The sequence below is a fragment of the Brachyhypopomus gauderio genome, chromosome 13 (genome assembly GCF_052324685.1).
Source record: "Brachyhypopomus gauderio isolate BG-103 chromosome 13, BGAUD_0.2, whole genome shotgun sequence".
Lineage (NCBI taxonomy): Eukaryota > Metazoa > Chordata > Actinopteri > Gymnotiformes > Hypopomidae > Brachyhypopomus > Brachyhypopomus gauderio.
Genome location: NC_135223.1, coordinates 6309683 through 6331883, shown reverse-complemented (window position 1 = coordinate 6331883; position 22201 = coordinate 6309683). Strand labels below are relative to the sequence as shown.

At 51.7% G+C, this 22201-nt stretch overlaps 1 protein-coding gene across 1 annotated transcript in view; it reads right to left on the bottom strand.

Moving 5' to 3' along the window:
* Positions 1 to 6948: 6948 nt before the first annotated feature.
* Positions 6949 to 22201, bottom strand: part of cdkal1 (CDK5 regulatory subunit associated protein 1-like 1) — a 120715-nt gene continuing 105462 nt past the window's right edge. Inside the window, exon 8 of the mRNA XM_076971261.1 lies at positions 6949 to 7171. Coding sequence (XP_076827376.1) covers positions 7030 to 7171 — 142 coding nt within the window. The 3' untranslated portion in view covers positions 6949 to 7029. The remainder of the gene's footprint in view (positions 7172 to 22201) is intronic.

The window sequence follows — 22201 nt, the reverse complement described above, 5'->3', positions numbered from 1 at the left end:
CCAGTCTACCCCCACTGTAACACCCACTGTAACACCCACACTACCCCCACTCTTCCCCACTGTAACACTCACTGTAACCCCCACTGTAACACCCACTGTAACCCCCACTGTAACACCCAGTCTACCCCACTGTAACACCCAGTATACCCCCACTGTAACACCCAGTCTACCCCCACTGTAACACCCACTGTAACACCCACTCTACCCCCACTGTAACACCCACTCTTCCCCACTGTAACACTCACTGTAACCCCCACTGTAACACTCACTGTAACCCCCACTGTAACCCCCACTGTAACCCCCACTGTAACCCCCACTGTAACACCCACTGTAACACCCACTCTTCCCCACGGTAACACCCACTGTAACACCCACTGTAACACCCACTGTAACACCAACTGTAACACCAACTGTAACACCAACTGTAACACCAACTCTTCCCCACGGTAACACTCACTGTAACCCCCACTGTAACACCCAGTCTACCCCACTGTAACACCCAGTCTACCCCCACTGTAACACCCAGTATACCCCCACTGTAACACCCAGTCTACCCCCACTGCAACACCCACTGTAACACCCAGTCTACCCCCACTGTAACACCCACTGTAACCCCCACTGTAACACCCAGTCTACCCCACTGTAATACCCACTGTAACCCCCAGTCTACCCCACTGCAACACCCACTGTATCCCCCAGTCTACCCCACTGTAACACCCAGTCTACCCCGACTGTTACACCCACTCTACCCACCACTGTAACACCCACTCTACCCACCACTGTAACACCCACTGTACCCCCACTGTAACACCCACTGTAACACCCACTGTAACACCCACTGTAACACCCACTGTACCCCCACTGTAACAACCACTGTAACACCCAGTCTACCCCCACTGTAACACCCACTGTAACACCCAGTCTACCCCCACTGTAACACCCACTGTAGCCCTCACTGTGTCCTCCTCTGCTGCAGCTGCTGTTTTGCTACTGCACATGTGAGGTGTGTCAGGAGGAAAGAGACTCCAAGGGCATTCAAAAGAATGCAGACAGGAGGCGTGGCCAACATGGCAAAGCTCTGGTGTCACCATGGGGGGCGGAGCTAAGGGAGGAGCATCCCAGAACACAGATGGGATGGCGCACACTGCAAACTTCAACTAAACCAGCCCGCTGCTCCCTCCATGTGTGTGTGTGTGTGTGCACGCGTGTGTGTGTGTGCGAGAGAGAGAGAGAGAGAGAGAGAGAGAGAATGCTCCATATTTAGCTGAAGAGTCTATGTGAGGCATGCCTGTGTTTTGTTTAATGTGAGTGTTAGACATTTCTGCATTTCCTCAGCTTTGTGTGTGTGTCACTCTTAAAATGTTGGTGTGTGTGTCTATGGCCCTGTGTGTGTGTGTGTGTGTGTGTGTGTGGTGTGTGTACATCTGGAAGTCTTTGCTGTAGTGTGGGTGATTGGGGCTGACGTGCATTAGCAGGGCTGGGGGAGATCTGGCCTGCTCAAGTGTCATGTGACCCTCCACCATGTGACACTCATTTAGAGCTAAGAACCCTGAAACAGCCTGGCTCACAACAGGAATGGATAAACACTGACCTGACCGCAGGGCCTGTGTGTGTGTGTGTGTGTGGTGTGTGTGTTACATGAGTGTTTACCCCAGCTGAACTTGGTTGGACTGCCTGCTAGGGTAACAGCAGCAGCAAAATGCTATGAACCACAGAATGATCAGGCTCAAACAAACTGTACCACTGACCAGCAACACACACACACACACACACACCACTGTACCACTCTGACCAGCAAAATATCCACACACAGACGGACATGCACAAGGAGACACACGGACACACACACAGACACACATGCACATGCTGACACACGGACACACACACAGACACACATGCACATGCTGACACACGGACACACACACACACACAGACGCACAAGCAGACACACACACACACACACACATGCACAAGCAGACACACGGACACACACACAGACACACATGCGCGTGCCAAACTTAATCCTGCCAATTTCCCACAAAGAGCAACACGCCAGCGTCTCATCAAGAGAGCAGAATCCCACTGTGCTGCTCACAAATTACATCCAGTAGGAGCGAAGTCATAAAAGGACACGAGGAACCGTCACACTCAGGGAGGGGGAGGGGCTTGGAGAGGGGGCGGGGCCAGGGAAGAAGGGGGAGGGGTGGGACAGAAGGGGGCATGTTTTGAACAGCTTCCTACAATAATGAAATGTGCAGGGTTAGCCTCCCAGATGCACACTAGGGACCCACAGTAGGGAGTGAAAATGCTGTTATTGAAATGTGGAATTCAAATCATCACAGGCGTAGCATCGGTGCGCGTACCCATGTACACGGAATAAAGACTTCCTAATATGATTCTGTAAATAAAACCTAAACTCGATAACCTTGCAAATCCAAAATACGTGAGCACGAGAAATGAATGAGACCCTTTCAGTGCAGGAGCAAAACCCTTTCACACTTTTCATCAGCAGACACACATGACTCCACTGCAAAAGCATAACAAATATGCACAGCGTAAATATCTGCTGAAATATACGGAATGCTTTTTTTCCCCCCTCAAAGCAAAATAAATATTTTTATTTAACACGTTTTATTTAAAAGCAGATTTTCGGTCTTTATACATATTTTTTCAGACCACCTTTTAACCTTGTTGTCACATCACCCAATTTTCTTTAATTCTCTATTAAATTTTCCTTTTAGAAATGTGTTTTTTTTTTATCTCAAGCTGTTTGGTCCGTTTCCAGCAAGTCAGGCCTCAGCGACCATGGTGGGAAATCCACTCCGAGCCTTTAGACGGCCGCGGTCTGGTGGAGACGACGAGGGTCTCGGCTGCTAGCCCTTGACCAGATTAACAGGAGACGCCTGTTAGCAGGATTTACTAAGCACTGCTAAATGAATACTAATGTTAGCAGACGCACTTGTCTACACCTCCATGCTGACCTTGATAGTCCTTCGCTGCTCAAAGTGATGAGCACACTACAACGCACCAACTCTGCTGCGGCAGTTACAAGTGGTTAGCGTGCTAATGGTTAGCGCACGACTGGTTAATGTGCTAATGGTTAGCGCACGACTGGTTAATGTGCTAATGGTTAGCGCACGACTGGTTAATGTGCTAATGGTTAGCGCACGACTGGTTAATGTGCTAATGGTTAGCGCACGACTGGTTAATGTGCTAATGGTTAGCGCACGATTGGTTAATGTGCTAATGGTTAGCGCACGACTGGTTAATGTGCTAATGGTTAGCGCACGATTGGTTAATGTGCTAATGGTTAGCGCACGACTGGTTAATGTGCTAATGGTTAGCGCACGATTGGTTAATGTGCTAATGGTTAGTGGGTGAGCGGTAAGTGTGCTAATGGTTAGTGGGTGAGCGGTAAGTGTGCTAATGGTTAGTGGGTGAGCGGTAAGTGTGCTAATGGTTAGTGGGTGAGCGGTAAGTGTGCTAATGGTTAGTGGGTGAGCGGTAAGTGTGCTAATGGTTAGTGGGTGAGCGGTAAGTGTGCTAATGGTTAGTGGGTGAATGGTAAGTGTGCTAATGGTTAGTGGGTGAGCGGTAAGTGTGCTAATGGTTAGTGGGTGAATGGTAAGTGTGCTAATGGTTAGTGGGTGAGCGGTAAGTGTGCTAGCATGCACCGCCTCACTAGGCTGTTCCACCCAGCTCCATCGTACTACAAGTCTATGTGAGCATCTCGGTCACATGACCCTCACTCACACGAGTCTCAGTCACATGACCCTGGGAAAGCTTTGACTGATAGGCTATCAAAAATGAAGGATGGGCTTAATGATGCTTGACCACAGTTCAGCCACGAGGATCAAAATGAAAAAAAGAAGAATCTATAAACTCTATATATTAGTGGTGGGGGAGGTACAAGAGAGGAGGGTTATTGAGGGGGAGGGGTGAGAGTGAGGGGGAGGGGTGAGTGAGGGGGAGGGGTGAGAGTGAGGGGGAGGGGTGAGTGAGGGGGAGGGGTGAGTGAGGGGGAGGGGTGAGAGTGAGGGGGAGGGGTGAGAGTGAGGGGGAGGGGTGAGTGAGGGGGAGGGGTGAGTGAGGGCGTGAGAGTGAGGGCATGGGGTGAGAGTGAGAGTGTGGGTTGAGAGTGAGGGGGAGGGGTGAGAGTGAGGGGGAGGGGTGAGAGTGAGGGGGAGGGGTGAGAGAGGGGGTGAGGGGTGAGAGTGAGGGGGAGGGGTGAGAGTGAGAGTGTGGGGTGAGTGAGGGGGTGGGGTGAGTGAGGTGAGTGAGGGGTGAGAGTGAGGAGGTGGGGTGAGAGTGAGGGGAGAGAGTGAGAGTGAGGGGAGAGAGTGAGAGTGAGGGGAGAGAGTGAGAGTGAGGGGAGAGAGTGAGAGTGAGGGGTCAGGGGTGAGAGTGAGGGGGTAATGGGTCACAGTATAAGGGGGTAATGGGTCACAGTATAAGGGGGTAATGGGTCACAGTATAAGGGGGTAATGGGAGGGGGTAATGGGTCACAGTATAAGGGGGTAATGGGTCACAGTATAAGGGGGTAATGGGTCACAGTATAAGGGGGTAATGGGTCACAGTATAAGGGGGTAATGGGTCTCCTGCTGTCAAAGGACTGATGCGTTACCATCTCACAGATCAACATCTGTCATGTGGCAGCCAGAGAGAAACCAGGAGCAAAGGCCAGAAAAATAAACACTTCTTGGATCAAAGTAAGAACCTTGTTTTACTGAATCAATTGGTCGGGGGCTTGTGGAGACCACATTTCACCAGGAGAAGGGAAAGACTACATTTCCCTCCAGTCAACAACTGGCCAGGGTGAATTTCAGGGGCAGTGCAGCCAACTAGAAGAAGGAAAAAGAGTTGTGAGGTGAGCCATGGCTGACCTGGGGAGGGGCCATCAGCAGGGGGCGGGGCAAGCACTAGTAGCACACACCAGTAGGCCAAGCTCCAGCCAGAGCAGGACCTTGTGGAAACCATGCAGACGGCGGCTGTGTGCAAAAACACAAGCCTCTGAGCAAGAGCAGCGGAGGCGGGTCAGACGGCGGGATCACGGAGGTCAGATCTCACCCGCAGAGACGAGCTTGAGACCAACTGAACCCCTGTGAGTGTAGTCGAGGGATTCATACGTGATTACAGGCGTGTGAAGGAGCACGACTAAGACTTATGTTAATTACTCAGCAAACGGACCACGCAGGGCACCAAGACACAGCACACCTGGAGAACACCACGTCAAATCCGTCACACACACACACACACATAGCTGAGCTGTGGCAGAGAGAGAAAGATAGAGATAGTGTGTGTGTGTGTGTGTGTGTGTGTGTGTGTATAGTGAGTTTATGGGAGAGAGAGGTAAATAAAACACATATCCAGGGTTTTATAAGCGTGTAGGTCACGTCATGATGGTAGGTGACGGGTGGAGGTGGGGGTGATGGGTGGAGGTGGGGGTGATGGGTGGAGGTGGGGGGTGGTGGGTGGGGGTGATGGGTGGGGATGACGGGTGGAGGTGGGGATGACGGGTGGAGGTGATGGGTGGAGGTAGGGGTGACGAGTGGAGGTAGGGATTGGGGGTGACGGATGGAGGTAGGGGTGGAGTTGATGGATGGAGGTGGGGGTGACGGGTGGAGGTAGGGGTGGAGTTGATGGATGGAGGTGGGGGGTGACGGGTGGAGGTAGGGGTGGAGTTGATGGATGGAGGTGGGGGGCGGGTTGGTGTTTGAACGTAGAGGGCTGATTGTGATTATTCACCACTACAGAGATGAGGATGTTTTGTATAGTGTAGGTTTGTGATACTGAACACAAAACTGAACACAAACTAACTCAAATGTCGATAATACCTGCATATAGCTATAGATTTATCTCTCTCTCTTTCTCTCTCTCACTCACTCACACTCACACACACACACACACACACACACACACACACACACACACACACACACACACACACACACACACAACTACGTAGTAAATGAAGATTTATGTGGGCCAGGTGTCTGTATGTGTGGTGTGTGTGTCATGTGTATGTGTGTCTAGTGTGTGCGCACACACGGGGGTCTGTGTGTGTGTGTGCATTTGTTTGATGGGCCACACCGATCCCAAACCAAAGTAGCACTTTGGAGAACCCAGACATGGGAGATCATCTGCTGAACTGAAAAGGGTCCTACATATCAAATCAGTCCAAACGAAGACCAAGGACCATCAGAGGGCACGAGGCAGCACACACACACACACACACACACACACACACACACACACACACACACACACACACACACACACACACACACACACACACACACACACACACACACACACACACACACACACACACACACGCACGGCCCGCTGGGAGCAGCGCTACTGGATGGAGGGCCTGGAAGGGAATGGTGATTGGTTGAGGGCCTGGAAGAGAATGGTGATTGGTTGAGGGCCACCTCAAACCTTGATCCCTGCCTAGCGACTGACGTACAGCTACTTTACAGTGGCTTTGTGGAGTATTTTGATCACACTACACACTCACACCTACACCCACTAAAACAAGCCCGGTGGCCTCTGGGAGAGTGACCCAGAGTCTGGGCGTCTGGGACTCACCCTGCAAGGACTGGGACTCGTGTCTGGGACTCACCCTGCAAGGACTGGGACTCGTGTCTGGGACTCACCCTGCAAGGACTGGGACTCGTGTCTGGGACTCACCCTGCAAGGACTGGGACTCGTGTCTGGGACTCACCCTGCAAGGACTGGGACTCGTGTCTGGGACTCACCCTGCAAGGACTGGGACTCGTGTCTGGGACTCACCCTGCAAGGACTGGGACTCGTGTCTGGGACTCACCCTGCAAGGACTGGGACTCGTGTCTGGGACTCACCCTGTAAGGACTGGGACTCGTGTCTGGGACTCACCCTGTAAGGACTGGGACTCGTGTCTGGGACTCACCCTGCAAGGACTGGGACTCGTGTCTGGGACTCACCCTGCAAGGACTGGGACTCGTGTCTGGGACTCACCCTGCAAGGACTGGGACTCGTGTCTGGGACTCACCCTGCAAGGACTGGGACTCGTGTGTGGGACTCACCCTGGAAGGACTGTCTGGCTCGTTCCACCAGCTCTTCTACGGCGTAGCTGGCCAAGTCCCCCCGGGCATGCTTCGTCTTGCAGTATGTACAAGCGTTCAAACAGCTGGGAGAGAAGAAGAGAGAGAGAGAGAGAGAGAGAGAGAGAGAGGGAGGAAGACACAGAGACAGAGGCAAGCATGTTAGATTATCAACAGAATAAACACTGAAAACCACTTACGAATGGAGCTTAAAATGCTCGAAATGGCAGCTGTCAAAAAACAGGGCATATCTCCAATCCTCACACCACTCCTCTCTGTTAACGCACTCACGTTTCTGATATGTTCCCAAGTAATACCAGTGACACTGTACACCGGTTCCCCCAGTTCCCCAAGTTCCCCCATAAAGAGTCTGGACAACTCGCTCCGTTCCCCAGTTACCTCCAAACTGCCAAGTGTTCCAACAGACGACCAGAGACAGACGAGGGTAGACGGAGGGCCAGGCACAGACGTTGAGCTCTGTTTACAAGGCTAGGATCAGCAGGGACTCATCTCCTGAACACAGGAGAGGGAGCTGGGCATGCTGGGAAATGTCTTGTTCCTCTCGTGTGTGTCAACTGTGCTGGTCAAACGCTCAGACTCCCACAGGCAACAGTTACAGTCATCAGCCCATACGCACAAGCCACCCACACAGACGATCTCCAACACAGACAAGAGTGTAGCCATCATCTGCCCACAGTCTGGAGGAATGGAGGCCAGACACCTACAAAGCGGCGCAAAGCCGATTATCACGGCATGGTCTTTCCGTGTTTGCTGGAGTCATTTCCGCAGGAATGAAGATCATTCTAAAGGCAGCATATTGGCGTGGATATAGGTGTGTGTGTGTGTGTGTTTTTGTGAGCGCTCTGCCCAATTAGACACACACATCCTAACTCTGATATTACAGTAACACGATGAGAACCGTGGCAAACGGTTCTGATGGGCTTAGAGATCTGGCGATGTGCGGAGCAGCGGTGTGTGTTCTCTAAACCCCGTGAGCGCCAGCATCTGTGGTTATGCCCCTGTAAGAAGACACGCCAGAGGGATGAATGGGTGTGTGTCGCCCCGGGCGTCTCTCGTTCCTGGTGCCGGACACACTTTAACGGGGGCCATCTATCTCACAGCACTCCCACAAATTAAAGTCAGCATTAAAAGATGGAGAGTGGGTCATGTGACCAGGCCTCAGAGAAAACAGGCACAGATGGGGCCCTGTCCACCTCCCCCAACACACACACACACACACACACACACACACACACACACACACACACGTCTGAGAGGGGTTACAACAGAGGCCATGCTTCAATACAATGCAGCCCCGGCAAGGTAAATCAAGCTCCTCGTAAACACTGCTGGGTAAAACGTCCATATCACGACGTTTTCACATAGAAACGTTCCTCTCATGGCCCAGCTGGGTCCGGCACCATCTCTGAGGACACCTTTCAGCACGACGTCCCCCTCTAGAAAACACCTGTCCCTTCACAGCACTGGGGGTGACATCGGGGGGGGTTGGACAGACTCTGGTTTCTGTATTTACTCACACATGCTGCAGGGGTTTTCTCCACCGTCTGATCCTGCAAACCAGCACTGTAGTCCAGAAGCTGCCCCCCAGCTCCTAACCCAGAGCTAATCCGGGCCAGGGTTTCCTTCCTCCCGGGTCCCCAGACACCTTGGCCAGGGTCCAGAGAGGCAGGTGTGTGGTGCTGGAAATAAAACCCGACCTGACGGGTGTCCCGGACACACGTGTCCCTTGCGTACCCCCGCTGGTACCCCCGCTCTCGGCTGTCTCGGGTCACACAGACACCTTCAGCGTCTAATGTCTCTGTTCATCACCCAACACTGCAAACCTTGCATTTTCACCCATCATTAATTACAGAGGAGGCGGCGTGACGATAAAACACAGCCCTTGGCCCCGCCCTCTAAGGGGGAGGTGCTGGGTGGGCAAGGTAGGCGGGGTTTTCCTTGAGGAGGTCATTAAAGAAATAAATCTAGGCCGGCCCTAGTGCCACGGTCCATTCTGTTTGGTTTTGTCTTTTATCTGTTCACTTATTTGATTGCCTTTCCATTGCAGACACCAACAGGACGCAGGACAGGCTTGACGAGGACACGAGGACACGGTGAAGTCTGGGACACGAGGACACGGTGAGGTCTGGGACACGAGGACACGGTGAGGTCTGGGACACGGGGACACGGTGAGGTCTGGGACACGAGGACACGGGGACACGGTGAGGTCTGGGACACGGTGAGGTCTGGGACACGAGGACACGGGGACACGGGGACATGGTGAGGTCTGGGACACGGTGAGGTCTGGGACACGAGGACACGGGGACATGGTGAGGTCTGGGACACGGTGAGGTCTGGGACACGAGGACACGGGGACACGAGGACATGGTGAGGTCTGGGACACGAGGACACGAGAACACGGTGAGGTCTGGGACACGAGGACACGGTGAGGTCTGGGACACGCGTGCGTCCATCTGAAGCAGGAGTGTAAGATCTGCGCACCATAGCTGGCCCACCAGGGAACAGACCATCACAGTTGATGAGTCAGGGTCGCCACGGTGATGAGCCTGTAAACAACCACTCAGACTATAGCGTGGTCCTGCTCAGAGAATAACTCATGTCTACACACACACACACACACCACAACAAGGCTGTCTGTAAATAGGACACCGCCAACCCCGCCTACAAACAGGGCGTGGCCATCCAAACAGGACGCCGGGGAGCTCACCAGATCGGCCGCCTGGAGAAGAGCATTATGGGAAATTAGTGCACAGCCGAGGCCTCGCTTCCCACGGTTCGCGGCCGGGGCCTTAACGAGCCTTAACGAGCTTAATCGAATCAACTCCGGCCTATCGGACCCGTTTACCGCACATGGCGTCGAGCCGAGGAGGGGAGGGAACGTCCAGGGTGATGGAGGCAGGAAGACATCCACAACCTCCACCACAACCTCCACCACAGCCTCCACCACAGCCTCCACCACAACCTTCACCACAACCTCCACCACAGCCTCCACCACAACCTCCACCACAACCTCCACCACAGCCTCCACCACACCCTCCACCACAACCTCCACCACACCCTCCACCACAGCCTCCACCACAACCTCCACCACAACCTCCACCACACCCTCCACCACAACCTCCACCACAGCCTCCACCACAGCCTCCACCACAGCCTCCACCACAACCTCCACCACAGCCTCCACCACAGCCTCCACCACAACCTTCACCACAACCTCCACCACAACCTCCACCACAACCTCCACCACAACCTCCACCACAGCCTCCACCACAGCCTCCACCACAACCTCCACCACAACCTCCACCACAACCTCCACCACAGCCTCCACCACAGCCTCCACCACAACCTCCACCACAACCTCCACCACACCCTCCACCACAGCCTCCACCACAACCTCCACCACACCCTCCACCACACCCTCCACCACAGCCTCCACCACACCCTCCACCACACCCTCCACCACAACCTCCACCACAACCTCCACCACAGCCTCCACCACAGCCTCCACCACAGCCTCCACCACAACCTCCACCACAACCTCCACCACACCCTCCACCACAACCTCCACCACAGCCTCCACCACAGCCTCCACCACAGCCTCCACCACAGCCTCCACCACAACCTCCACCACAACCTCCACCACACCCTCCACCACAACCTCCACCACAGCCTCCACCACACCCTCCACCACAGCCTCCACCACACCCTCCACCACAACCTCCACCACAGCCTCCACCACAGCCTCCACCACAGCCTCCACCACAACCTCCACCACACCCTCCACCACACCCTCCACCACAGCCTCCACCACAGCCTCCACCACACCCTCCACCACACCCTCAACCACACCCTCCACCACAACCTCCACCACAACCTCCACCACACCCTCCACCACAACCTCCACCACAGCCTCCACCACACCCTCCACCACAACCTCCACCACAACCTCCACCACACCCTCCACCACAGCCTCCACCACACCCTCCACCACAACCTCCACCACAGCCTCCACCACAGCCTCCACCACAGCCTCCACCACACCCTCCACCACAGCCTCCACCACAGCCTCCACCACAACCTCCACCACAACCTCCACCACAGCCTCCACCACAACCTCCACCACACCCTCCACCACAGCCTCCACCACAACCTCCACCACAGCCTCCACCACAACCTCCACCACAACCTCCACCACAGCCTCCACCACAACCTCCACCACAGCCTCCACCACAGCCTCCACCACACCCTCCACCACAGCCTCCACCACAGCCTCCACCACACCCTCCACCACACCCTCCACCACACCCTCCACCACAGCCTCCACCACAACCTCCACCACAACCTCCACCACAGCCTCCACCACAACCTCCACCACAACCTCCACCACAGCCTCCACCACAACCTCCACCACAGCCTCCACCACAGCCTCCACCACAGCCTCCACCACAGCCTCCACCACACCCTCCACCACAACCTCCACCACAACCTCCACCACAGCCTCCACCACAACCTCCACCACAACCTCCACCACAGCCTCCACCACAACCTCCACCACAGCCTCCACCACAACCTCCACCACAGCCTCCACCACAGCCTCCACCACAGCCTCCACCACACCCTCCACCACAACCTCCACCACAGCCTCCACCACACCCTCCACCACAGCCTCCACCACAACCTCCACCACAACCTCCACCACAGCCTCCACCACAACCTCCACCACAACCTCCACCACAGCCTCCACCACAACCTCCACAACAACCTCCACCACAGCCTCCACCACAGCCTCCACCACAGCCTCCACCACAACCTCCACCACAGCCTCCACCACAACCTCCACCACAACCTCCACCACAACCTCCACCACAACCTCCACCACAGCCTCCACCACAGCCTCCACCACAACCTTCACCACAACCTCCACCACAGCCTCCACCACAACCTCCACCACAGCCTCCACCACAGCCTCCACCACAGCCTCCACCACAACCTCCACCACAGCCTCCACCACAACCTCCACCACAACCTCCACCACAACCTCCACCACAGCCTCCACCACAGCCTCCACCACAACCTCCACCACAACCTCCACCACAACCTCCACCACAACCTCCACCACAGCCTCCACCACAACCTCCACCACAACCTCCACCACAACCTCCACCACAACCTCCACCACAACCTCCACCACAGCCTCCACCACAGCCTCCACCACAACCTCCACCACAACCTCCACCACAACCTCCACCACAACCTCCACCACAGCCTCCACCACAACCTCCACCACAACCTCCACCACAACCTCCACCACAACCTCCACCACAGCCTCCACCACAACCTCCACCACAGCCTCCACAACACACACACACACAGGGTTTGTCTCATACACAGGGTCTGGTTCATACACGCTCATACACAGGCCTCCGGTCTCCAGTACGTTACAGGTTACCCAGCCGCACACTACACACACTCCAACAGCACAAAGCGTTAAGCGTGTAAAAACACAGTGGAAAGTGGCGGGGACACCTCTCCACGTCTGTCTCCCAGACGGCACGGGGCACCAGTCAAATGGAAGCACTTAGCCATGTTGCTATTGGGAAGTGTCAGGGCACACAAAATAACTCCAGACAGCAGGAGGTTCCTCAGAGTCTCCTCAGAACCACACGCAGTGAGAAACAAAGAACCTCTCAGAACTTCCTACCAGGCCTGACACACTCTGGCTCACAGCTTCTGCGGACCTTTTTGGGACAGCGTGTTTGAACCAATAAGACTCAAAAAGAGTCATCCCACTAAGACTCATCCCAGTACAAGTCAAACGTTACAGCTCACCTGTCCAGGTGAGTGCTTGCTGTGCTATATATAAATATATAAAAATCTAAAATATGGTGTCTGTGCTGTTTTCCAGGAGCACCTGAAGCTGCGTGCTGGTCTGGTGTGTTGGCTGTTGTAAGTGCTTAGACGAACGTATCCGCGTACGTCACTGAGACAGTGGGCGTGGCCAAGAGGCCCTAGATGGGCGCTCAGCAGAGCGATAGAGCCACACACGGCGTAGGCTTTGTCCGAACTCGCTCCCGACGGAGCGGAGACGCCGCACTCTCCCTAAACCGCCATCCGGTCTCAGCCTCCTTCAACACTCATTCTTCTGCACGCAGGAAGGTGAGAGCCAGCATCATGAAAGCCAGAATATTTACGTAGCAGCTGCTCTAGGTGAGGTGAATGCTGCGTGTTTACCGTATTCGTATTATTTATGCGGCTAGCTAGGACAGTATGGTTAGCCTGCTACGCTAATCTTAGTGTTCAACATCAGGAAAGACTTCAGATCTTATCGGTGTTACGACAGAGCCAAACTGCTCTCATCTAGCAACACGCAGGTCAAAATCATAAACGTCCTCCATGCAACAATCTTGCTTAACATGTCTCCATAGCAACCTAAAAGAAGTGATGAGTTAAGGCCTGTTTCTGATTCGTTTTTTGTAGAGTTGAGGGAAAGTCTGATAATTCACGGGAAAGGGACGATTTCACAGTCTGTGAGACGATGTTCACAGCCGTGAGTTTAATATTAAGAGTGACAGGCCATTTTTCCTCACAGGGTAACAGCTCTTTAAAATGGGGCGAGACGCCTGAACTGTAGCTATGAAACCCAGATAAATGCAGAAATAAACACAGTCCAGCCAATTTACTGAAGACACCACTCACATGAGCCAATTCTCTTGCCATTTAGGGGTTTGTTGTACTTGTATATTAGACCAGAGACTCTGCCCTCTGCAGAACAAGACATAGCAAGACTCCTCTGACCCTTTACCACAAAAAGTAAGATCATCTGGCTTGACACCACCTCGTGACGGTTTATTAGTGACTGTGTCTTTTATTAGCAACATTGCCGGTTTATTAGCGACTGTGCTGGTTTTATTGGAACTGTGTCGCTTTATTAGCAATTGTGCCGGTTTATTAGCAACTGTTCTGGTTTATTAGCGATTGGGCTGGTTTGTAAGCGATTGTGCTGGTTTAATAGGAACTGTGTCGGTTTATTAGCGCCTGTGCTGGTTTGTAAGCGATTGTGCTGGTTTAATAGGAACTGTATCGGTTTATTAGCGCCTGTGCTGGTTTGTAAGCGATTGTGCTGGTTTAATAGGAACTGTATCGGTTTATTAGCGCCTGTGCTGGTTTGTAAGCAATTGTGCTGGTTTAATAGGAACTGTGTCGGTTTATTAGCGCCTGTGCAGGTTTGTAAGCGATTGTGCTGGTTTAATAGGAACTGTGTCGGTTTATTAGCGCCTGTGCTGGTTTGTAAGCGATTGTGCTGGTTTAATAGGAACTGTGTCGGTTTATTAGCGATTGGGCTGGTTTGTAAGCGATTGTGCTGGTTTAATAGGAACTGTGTCGGTTTATTAGCGGCTGTGCAGGTTTGTAAGCGATTGTGCTGGTTTAATAGGAACTGTGTCGGTTTATTAGCGCCTGTGCTGGTTTGTAAGCGATTGTGCTGGTTTAATAGGAACTGTGTCGGTTTATTAGCGCCTGTGCAGGTTTGTAAGCGATTGTGCTGGTTTAATAGGAACTGTGTCGTTTATTAGCGCCTGTGCTGGTTTGTAAGCGATTGTGCTGGTTTAATAGGAACTGTGTCGGTTTATTAGCGCCTGTGCTGGTTTGTAAGCGATTGTGCTGGTTTAATAGGAACTGTGTCGGTTTATTAGCGCCTGTGCTGGTTTGTAAGCGATTGTGCTGGTTTAATAGGAACTGTGTCGGTTTATTAGCGCCTGTGCTGGTTTGTAAGCGATTGTGCTGGTTTAATAGGAACTGTGTCGGTTTATTAGCGCCTGTGCTGGTTTGTAAGCGATTGTGCTGGTTTAATAGGAACTGTATCGGTTTATTAGCGCCTGTGCTGGTTTGTAAGCGATTGTGCTGGTTTAATAGGAACTGTGTCGGTTTATTAGCGCCTGTGCAGGTTTGTAAGCGATTGTGCTGGTTTAATAGGAACTGTGTCGGTTTATTAGCGCCTGTGCTGGTTTGTAAGCGATTGTGCTGGTTTAATAGGAACTGTGTCGGTTTATTAGCGCCTGTGCTGGTTTGTAAGCGATTGTGCTGGTTTAATAGGAACTGTGTCGGTTTATTAGCGCCTGTGCAGGTTTGTAAGCGATTGTGCTGGTTTAATAGGAACTGTGTCGGTTTATTAGCGCCTGTGCAGGTTTGTAAGCGATTGTGCTGGTTTAATAGGAACTGTGTCGGTTTATTAGCGCCTGTGCTGGTTTGTAAGCGATTGTGCTGGTTTAATAGGAACTGTGTCGGTTTATTAGCGCCTGTGCTGGTTTGTAAGCGATTGTGCTGGTTTAATAGGAACTGTGTCGGTTTATTAGCGCCTGTGCTGGTTTGTAAGCGATTGTGCTGGTTTAATAGGAACTGTGTCGGTTTATTAGCGCCTGTGCTGGTTTGTAAGCGATTGTGCTGGTTTAATAGGAACTGTGTCGGTTTATTAGCGCCTGTTCTGGTTTGTAAGCGATTGTGCTGGTTTAATAGGAACTGTGTCGGTTTATTAGCGCCTGTGCTGGTTTGTAAGCGATTGTGCTGGTTTAATAGGAACTGTATCGGTTTATTAGCGCCTGTGCTGGTTTGTAAGCGATTGTGCTGGTTTAATAGGAACTGTATCGGTTTATTAGCGCCTGTGCTGGTTTGTAAGCGATTGTGCTGGTTTAATAGGAACTGTGTCGGTTTATTAGCGCCTGTGCAGGTTTGTAAGCGATTGTGCTGGTTTAATAGGAACTGTGTCGGTTTATTAGCGCCTGTGCTGGTTTGTAAGCGATTGTGCTGGTTTAATAGGAACTGTGTCGGTTTATTAGCGATTGGGCTGGTTTGTAAGCGATTGTGCTGGTTTAATAGGAACTGTGTCGGTTTATTAGCGCCTGTGCAGGTTTGTAAGCGATTGTGCTGGTTTAATAGGAACTGTGTCGGTTTATTAGCGCCTGTGCTGGTTTGTAAGCGATTGTGCTGGTTTAATAGGAACTGTGTCGGTTTATTAGCGCCTGTGCTGGTTTGTAAGCGATTGTGCTGGTTTAATAGGAACTGTGTCGGTTTATTAGCGCCTGTGCAGGTTTGTAAGCGATTGTGCTGGTTTAATAGGAACTGTGTCGGTAAGCGATTGTGCTGGTTTAATAGGAACTGTGTCGGTTTATTAGCGCCTGTGCAGGTTTGTAAGCGATTGTGCTGGTTTAATAGGAACTGTGTCGGTTTATTAGCGCCTGTGCTGGTTTGTAAGCGATTGTGCTGGTTTAATAGGAACTGTGTCGTTTATTAGCGCCTGTGCTGGTTTGTAAGCGATTGTGCTGGTTTAATAGGAACTGTGTCGGTTTATTAGCGCCTGTGCTGGTTTGTAAGCGATTGTGCTGGTTTAATAGGAACTGTGTCGGTTTATTAGCGCCTGTGCTGGTTTGTAAGCGATTGTGCTGGTTTAATAGGAACTGTGTCGGTTTATTAGCGCCTGTGCTGGTTTGTAAGCGATTGTGCTGGTTTAATAGGAACTGTGTCGGTTTATTAGCGCCTGTGCTGGTTTGTAAGCGATTGTGCTGGTTTAATAGGAACTGTGTCGGTTTATTAGCGCCTGTGCTGGTTTGTAAGCGATTGTGCTGGTTTAATAGGAACTGTATCGGTTTATTAGCGCCTGTGCTGGTTTGTAAGCGATTGTGCTGGTTTAATAGGAACTGTGTCGGTTTATTAGCGCCTGTGCAGGTTTGTAAGCGATTGTGCTGGTTTAATAGGAACTGTGTCGGTTTATTAGCGCCTGTGCTGGTTTGTAAGCGATTGTGCTGGTTTAATAGGAACTGTGTCGGTTTATTAGCGCCTGTGCTGGTTTGTAAGCGATTGTGCTGGTTTAATAGGAACTGTGTCGGTTTATTAGCGCCTGTGCAGGTTTGTAAGCGATTGTGCTGGTTTAATAGGAACTGTGTCGGTTTATTAGCGCCTGTGCTGGTTTGTAAGCGATTGTGCTGGTTTAATAGGAACTGTGTCGGTTTATTAGCGCCTGTGCTGGTTTGTAAGCGATTGTGCTGGTTTAATAGGAACTGTGTCGGTTTATTAGCGCCTGTGCTGGTTTGTAAGCGATTGTGCTGGTTTAATAGGAACTGTGTCGGTTTATTAGCGCCTGTGCTGGTTTGTAAGCGATTGTGCTGGTTTAATAGGAACTGTATCGGTTTATTAGCGCCTGTGCTGGTTTGTAAGCGATTGTGCTGGTTTAATAGGAACTGTGTCGGTTTATTAGCGCCTGTGCAGGTTTGTAAGCGATTGTGCTGGTTTAATAGGAACTGTGTCGGTTTATTAGCGCCTGTGCTGGTTTGTAAGCGATTGTGCTGGTTTAATAGGAACTGTGTCGGTTTATTAGCGATTGGGCTGGTTTGTAAGCGATTGTGCTGGTTTAATAGGAACTGTGTCGGTTTATTAGCGCCTGTGCAGGTTTGTAAGCGATTGTGCTGGTTTAATAGGAACTGTGTCGGTTTATTAGCGCCTGTGCTGGTTTGTAAGCGATTGTGCTGGTTTAATAGGAACTGTGTCGGTTTATTAGCGCCTGTGCTGGTTTGTAAGCGATTGTGCTGGTTTAATAGGAACTGTGTCGGTTTATTAGCGCCTGTGCAGGTTTGTAAGCGATTGTGCTGGTTTAATAGGAACTGTGTCGGTTTATTAGCGCCTGTGCTGGTTTGTAAGCGATTGTGCTGGTTTAATAGGAACTGTGTCGTTTATTAGCGCCTGTGCTGGTTTGTAAGCGATTGTGCTGGTTTAATAGGAACTGTGTCGGTTTATTAGCGACTGTGCTGGTTTGTAAGCGATTGTGCTGGTAGACCCTACAGAGGACCTACTGAAGCTCATGACACAAGGTCTCTGGGCCCTAAAATGAAAACACGAGTAATGTAGTCAATGCCGGATTACAGAAGGTTATATTTGGCTGCTGCTCCTGGATATGTCAGTGCAGAATGTCATTCTGGGTAATTACACATAGCATATGTGAGAATGAGAGGGAGTGTGAGGGGTCGTTTCTACAAGATCTCCAACTGTTCAGTAGCTCAAAGCAGTCAGGACCATTAATCAACCAGCACATGCGTGTGCAAACACACACACACACACACACACACACTCACAGAACAAAAACACACACAAACATATAGCTACCAGTCCATTGCACTTTCTAATGAATACCAATTTGATGTTAATGTCAGCTTTCACACCAAATACCATTCATAAGTCAAACTTCATGTGTTCTGCTCAACTGCCTGTTCCAACATGTTTAGATCTGTCAAAATCTCCATCTCTGTCACACACACACACACACACACACACACACAGTCACATGTCCTCTTCATCAGACGCTGTACTTTGGATTGGCAGCAGCGTAGCCCCGCCCACCACACAGACCCAAACAGCTTCGATGTTGACCCCGCCTCCTGTGGATGGAGCTCCTCGAGGACACTCCCCTCTGTCCTCATGAACACAAACCCAGTTCTGGATTATTCATATGAGCCTTTCAGAACCCAAATCCAGTTCTGGATTATTCATATGAGCCTTTTCGAACACAAATCCAGTTCTGGATTATTCATATGAGCCTTTCAGAACACAAACCCAGTTCTGGATTATTCATATGAGCCTTTCAGAACACAAACCCAGTTCTGGATTATTCATATGAGCCTTCCAGAACACAAACCCAGTTCTGGATTATTCATATGAGCCTTTCAGAACACAAACCCAGTTCTGGATTATTCATATGAGCCTTTCAGAACACAAACCCAGTTCTGGATTATTCATATGAGCCTTTCAGAACACAAACCCAGTTCTGGGCCTTTCAGTACGTGTTTCTTCACTCAGGCCGTCCTCCAAAGGTTCTCCTAATGTGTCAGGATGTCTCCCGAGAGAGAGACCGCTGCGTCTGGGTCTCCCGGGAGAGAGACCGCTGCGTCTGGGTCTCCAGAAAGAGACCGCTGCGTCTGGGTCTCCAGAGAGAGACCGCTGCGTCTGGGTCTCCCAGGAGAGGCCGCTGCGTCTGGGTCTCCCAGGAGAGACCGCTGCGTCTGGGTCTCCCAGGAGAGACCGCTGCGTCTGGGTCTCCCAGGAGAGACCGCTGCGTCTGGGTCTCCCAGGAGAGACCGCTGCGTCTGGGTCTCCCAGGAGAGACCGCTGCGTCTGGGTCTCCAGAGAGAGACCGCTGCGTCTGGGAGAGACAGCTGGTTGTGAGCAGCAAAAAGAGCCAAAGGGCCCCATTCACACCTAGAGGCAAAACAGACCACCTCACAGACCACACAGACAAGGAAGACCACCTTCCAGCAGTCACTAGACCATCCCACCCCACACACCATATACACATGCAGACATACACAGTCTACACACACACAGCCAACACACACACACATACATACATACATACACACACACACATACATACATACATACACACACACACACACACACACACACACACACACACACACACACACACACACACAATAAAAAGCTTCTGAACGTGTTCCTGATGCTTCTGAAGAAGCTTTAATCAGTGTAACGCCTCAGGTTGGAGACACAGCTGCTCACAGATGACTGGGTGGCCTGTTGCTATGATAAAGTCAATGTCAGGTTGGCTTATCGACAAGCATCTCATAGCAAACTCTCAATGTGAGTCAAAGCATTCATTATTTTGCATCAGAGGTTCACGGCAGGTCACAGTCAGCCAGTGTGCCTGCCGTCTCAGACCCACTCTGAGGTGACTCATTCTACATCACCCGTCTGGTCTTACAAGCTTAATTACACATTTTGGCTTCAACTAATTAGCAAACCCAGGCAGCAAGAATAAAATCCTGGTCTGGACTTTTTATTTTCTGGACTTGGACCACTGCTTCAAATGTAGAGTGATTTGTATTTCAAACATTTAGGTTTAAACAAGACCTTCTTGATCTTCAACCACAAGACGCTGAGCATCTTCACTCACGAGGGTTCTCCTGGCAGCCAGGAGTTACGAGAGAGAGATCCGCCATTACAGCAGAGCAACGTCATGGGGATACGGCGACGGGGCGTTGACATGTGGGGGGGGTGACGTCTACAGTGGGAGTCTTGGTGCGACACACTGACCACCGGCGAGTGACTCCTTTGTACCTCGCCCGTACGTTAGTCTGCCACGCTCACACCGCACCTACATGGTTCAGTGAGTCCATGAACAGGGTCAGTCCGAGAACCCTACGACCCCCACCAGGTGTCCTAGCATCATTTCACCGGGACAAGACCCCACCACCTCAAGCCTTCCAATAACAAGATGTGTGTGGTACATCACCATCAGTAGGAAAACGGTGATTTGGCTTGCTCACTGGGGGCTAGGACTCGGCACTTGTAAAGCTGCTTTGTGACAACAACTGTTGTAAAAAGCGCTATATAAATAAAATTTGATTGATTGATTGATAACAGCCTCTTAGACACCTGAGGTGCATTTGGCGCTCAGTCAGTTCCATGAGCAATGCCCCGGACACGCTAGGACACGCCCCAGACACGCTAGGACACGCCCCAGACACGCTAGGACACGCCCCGAAACTAAATATGTCACTAATGGACTGCCCTAGGCCCTCACTCTATCCCTGCTACCATGGGAACTCAAACAAAGGGTAAACAAATATGTAAATAAACAAATAAATCCACAGAAAATGTTTCACTAGGATCTCAAGCCCTCCCCTTCCTGTCTGAGTTTCATTACGTTGACCTTCACTGAACTCCAGGACAAAGAGGGAAAATTAAATCACACATAGTGGGCATTCAATTAGCTCAAGATCATTAACTTAACTATCAGACGTAAACGCATTAGGGACACTGCAGTCACGGAGCGCCAGCGTGTTAGCGTGCCTACCAAGGAGAGGACACGCCGTTGTCCCAGTGTGTGGAGCCGGTCTTCCTGACAGGACTCGTCTTCCGCCTGCGCTTAAAGCGCCAGACGCCGCAGCCCAGCCTGACGATCTCGGGTCGGAAACGGAGCCAAAGCTGGTCAGACGCGATGTAAGAACTGGACAGGCCACGTCCGTCTCCCTAATGCGATCACAGGAGCGTCTGCTCAAGGGCGTCTCCGTCTGCCGGAGTGCACAAACCCCTTAAGCGCCAAGACGAATAGACGTGGCCGTCTTGAGCAGACAGTAACCGAACTAGGTTAGCCGCGCAGGTGCACACGCAGCTGAGGTACAACACACGGGGTGTCAGCGCACCCCCCCGGGGTCAGCCGCCTACGGCCTGACAGGCCTTTACATCATCCAAACGCAGTCGCCTCGCAGGCCAGCCCCCAGAAGGCCGACGCAGAGCGAACACGCCATCGTCCCAAGACATGACGGAGGAGCACGGGTCACCGAGGGTCACGGGTCCAACTCACAACCTCAAACTTGCAGAAGCAGCCAGAATCAAGAACATGTGTCCAGTTAATCAAGAACATTACAATGATGGCATTCTAATCCCAGTGAGAGACACTGATGTGATTCAAGCTTTGGGATCTAAGGGGGGTTTTGGATCAGTCTGGAGGTCCAGCTGAGCTAGTGGGAACCAACACCTACTTTAAGATACCCAGTCCCAGGAGACCCAGACACAGAGGCATCTGGACACCTCGGTACTCCTGATACCATAAAACAATAAACACATTACAGAATTCAACATGTTGGATCGCAAGCCAATACTTCAACATAAACATTAAACCCAGATATGAGCTGTCAAGGCGCACACTGACTCTACACCTACAAATGATGACGTCTAGATGGCCCTGTAAACACTTCTGTACTGCACTGTTGGGTCGACAATAAACCCTTGATCAGAACCACTCTGCAAGGTTAAATACTATGCACCCACCCACACCATGCTAAACACCACGATCACCAGGCTCAGTGTTGAGGGCAGAGGCGGGGATGTGACCTTGCTCTGCTGACATCACTCCGACGGAACCGCTCAGAGCAGTGGGGGAGCAGCCAGACCGTTTGGACCGATGCTTACTGCCATTTAATGACGGGCCCTTCAACAGACGTATTTACATCTTTCTTCAGTTGGTTTGGTGGTGTTGTTTCTGCTCGGTGAAGCGATAAACCAGGGGGAGGGATATAACGGAAGCACACGGC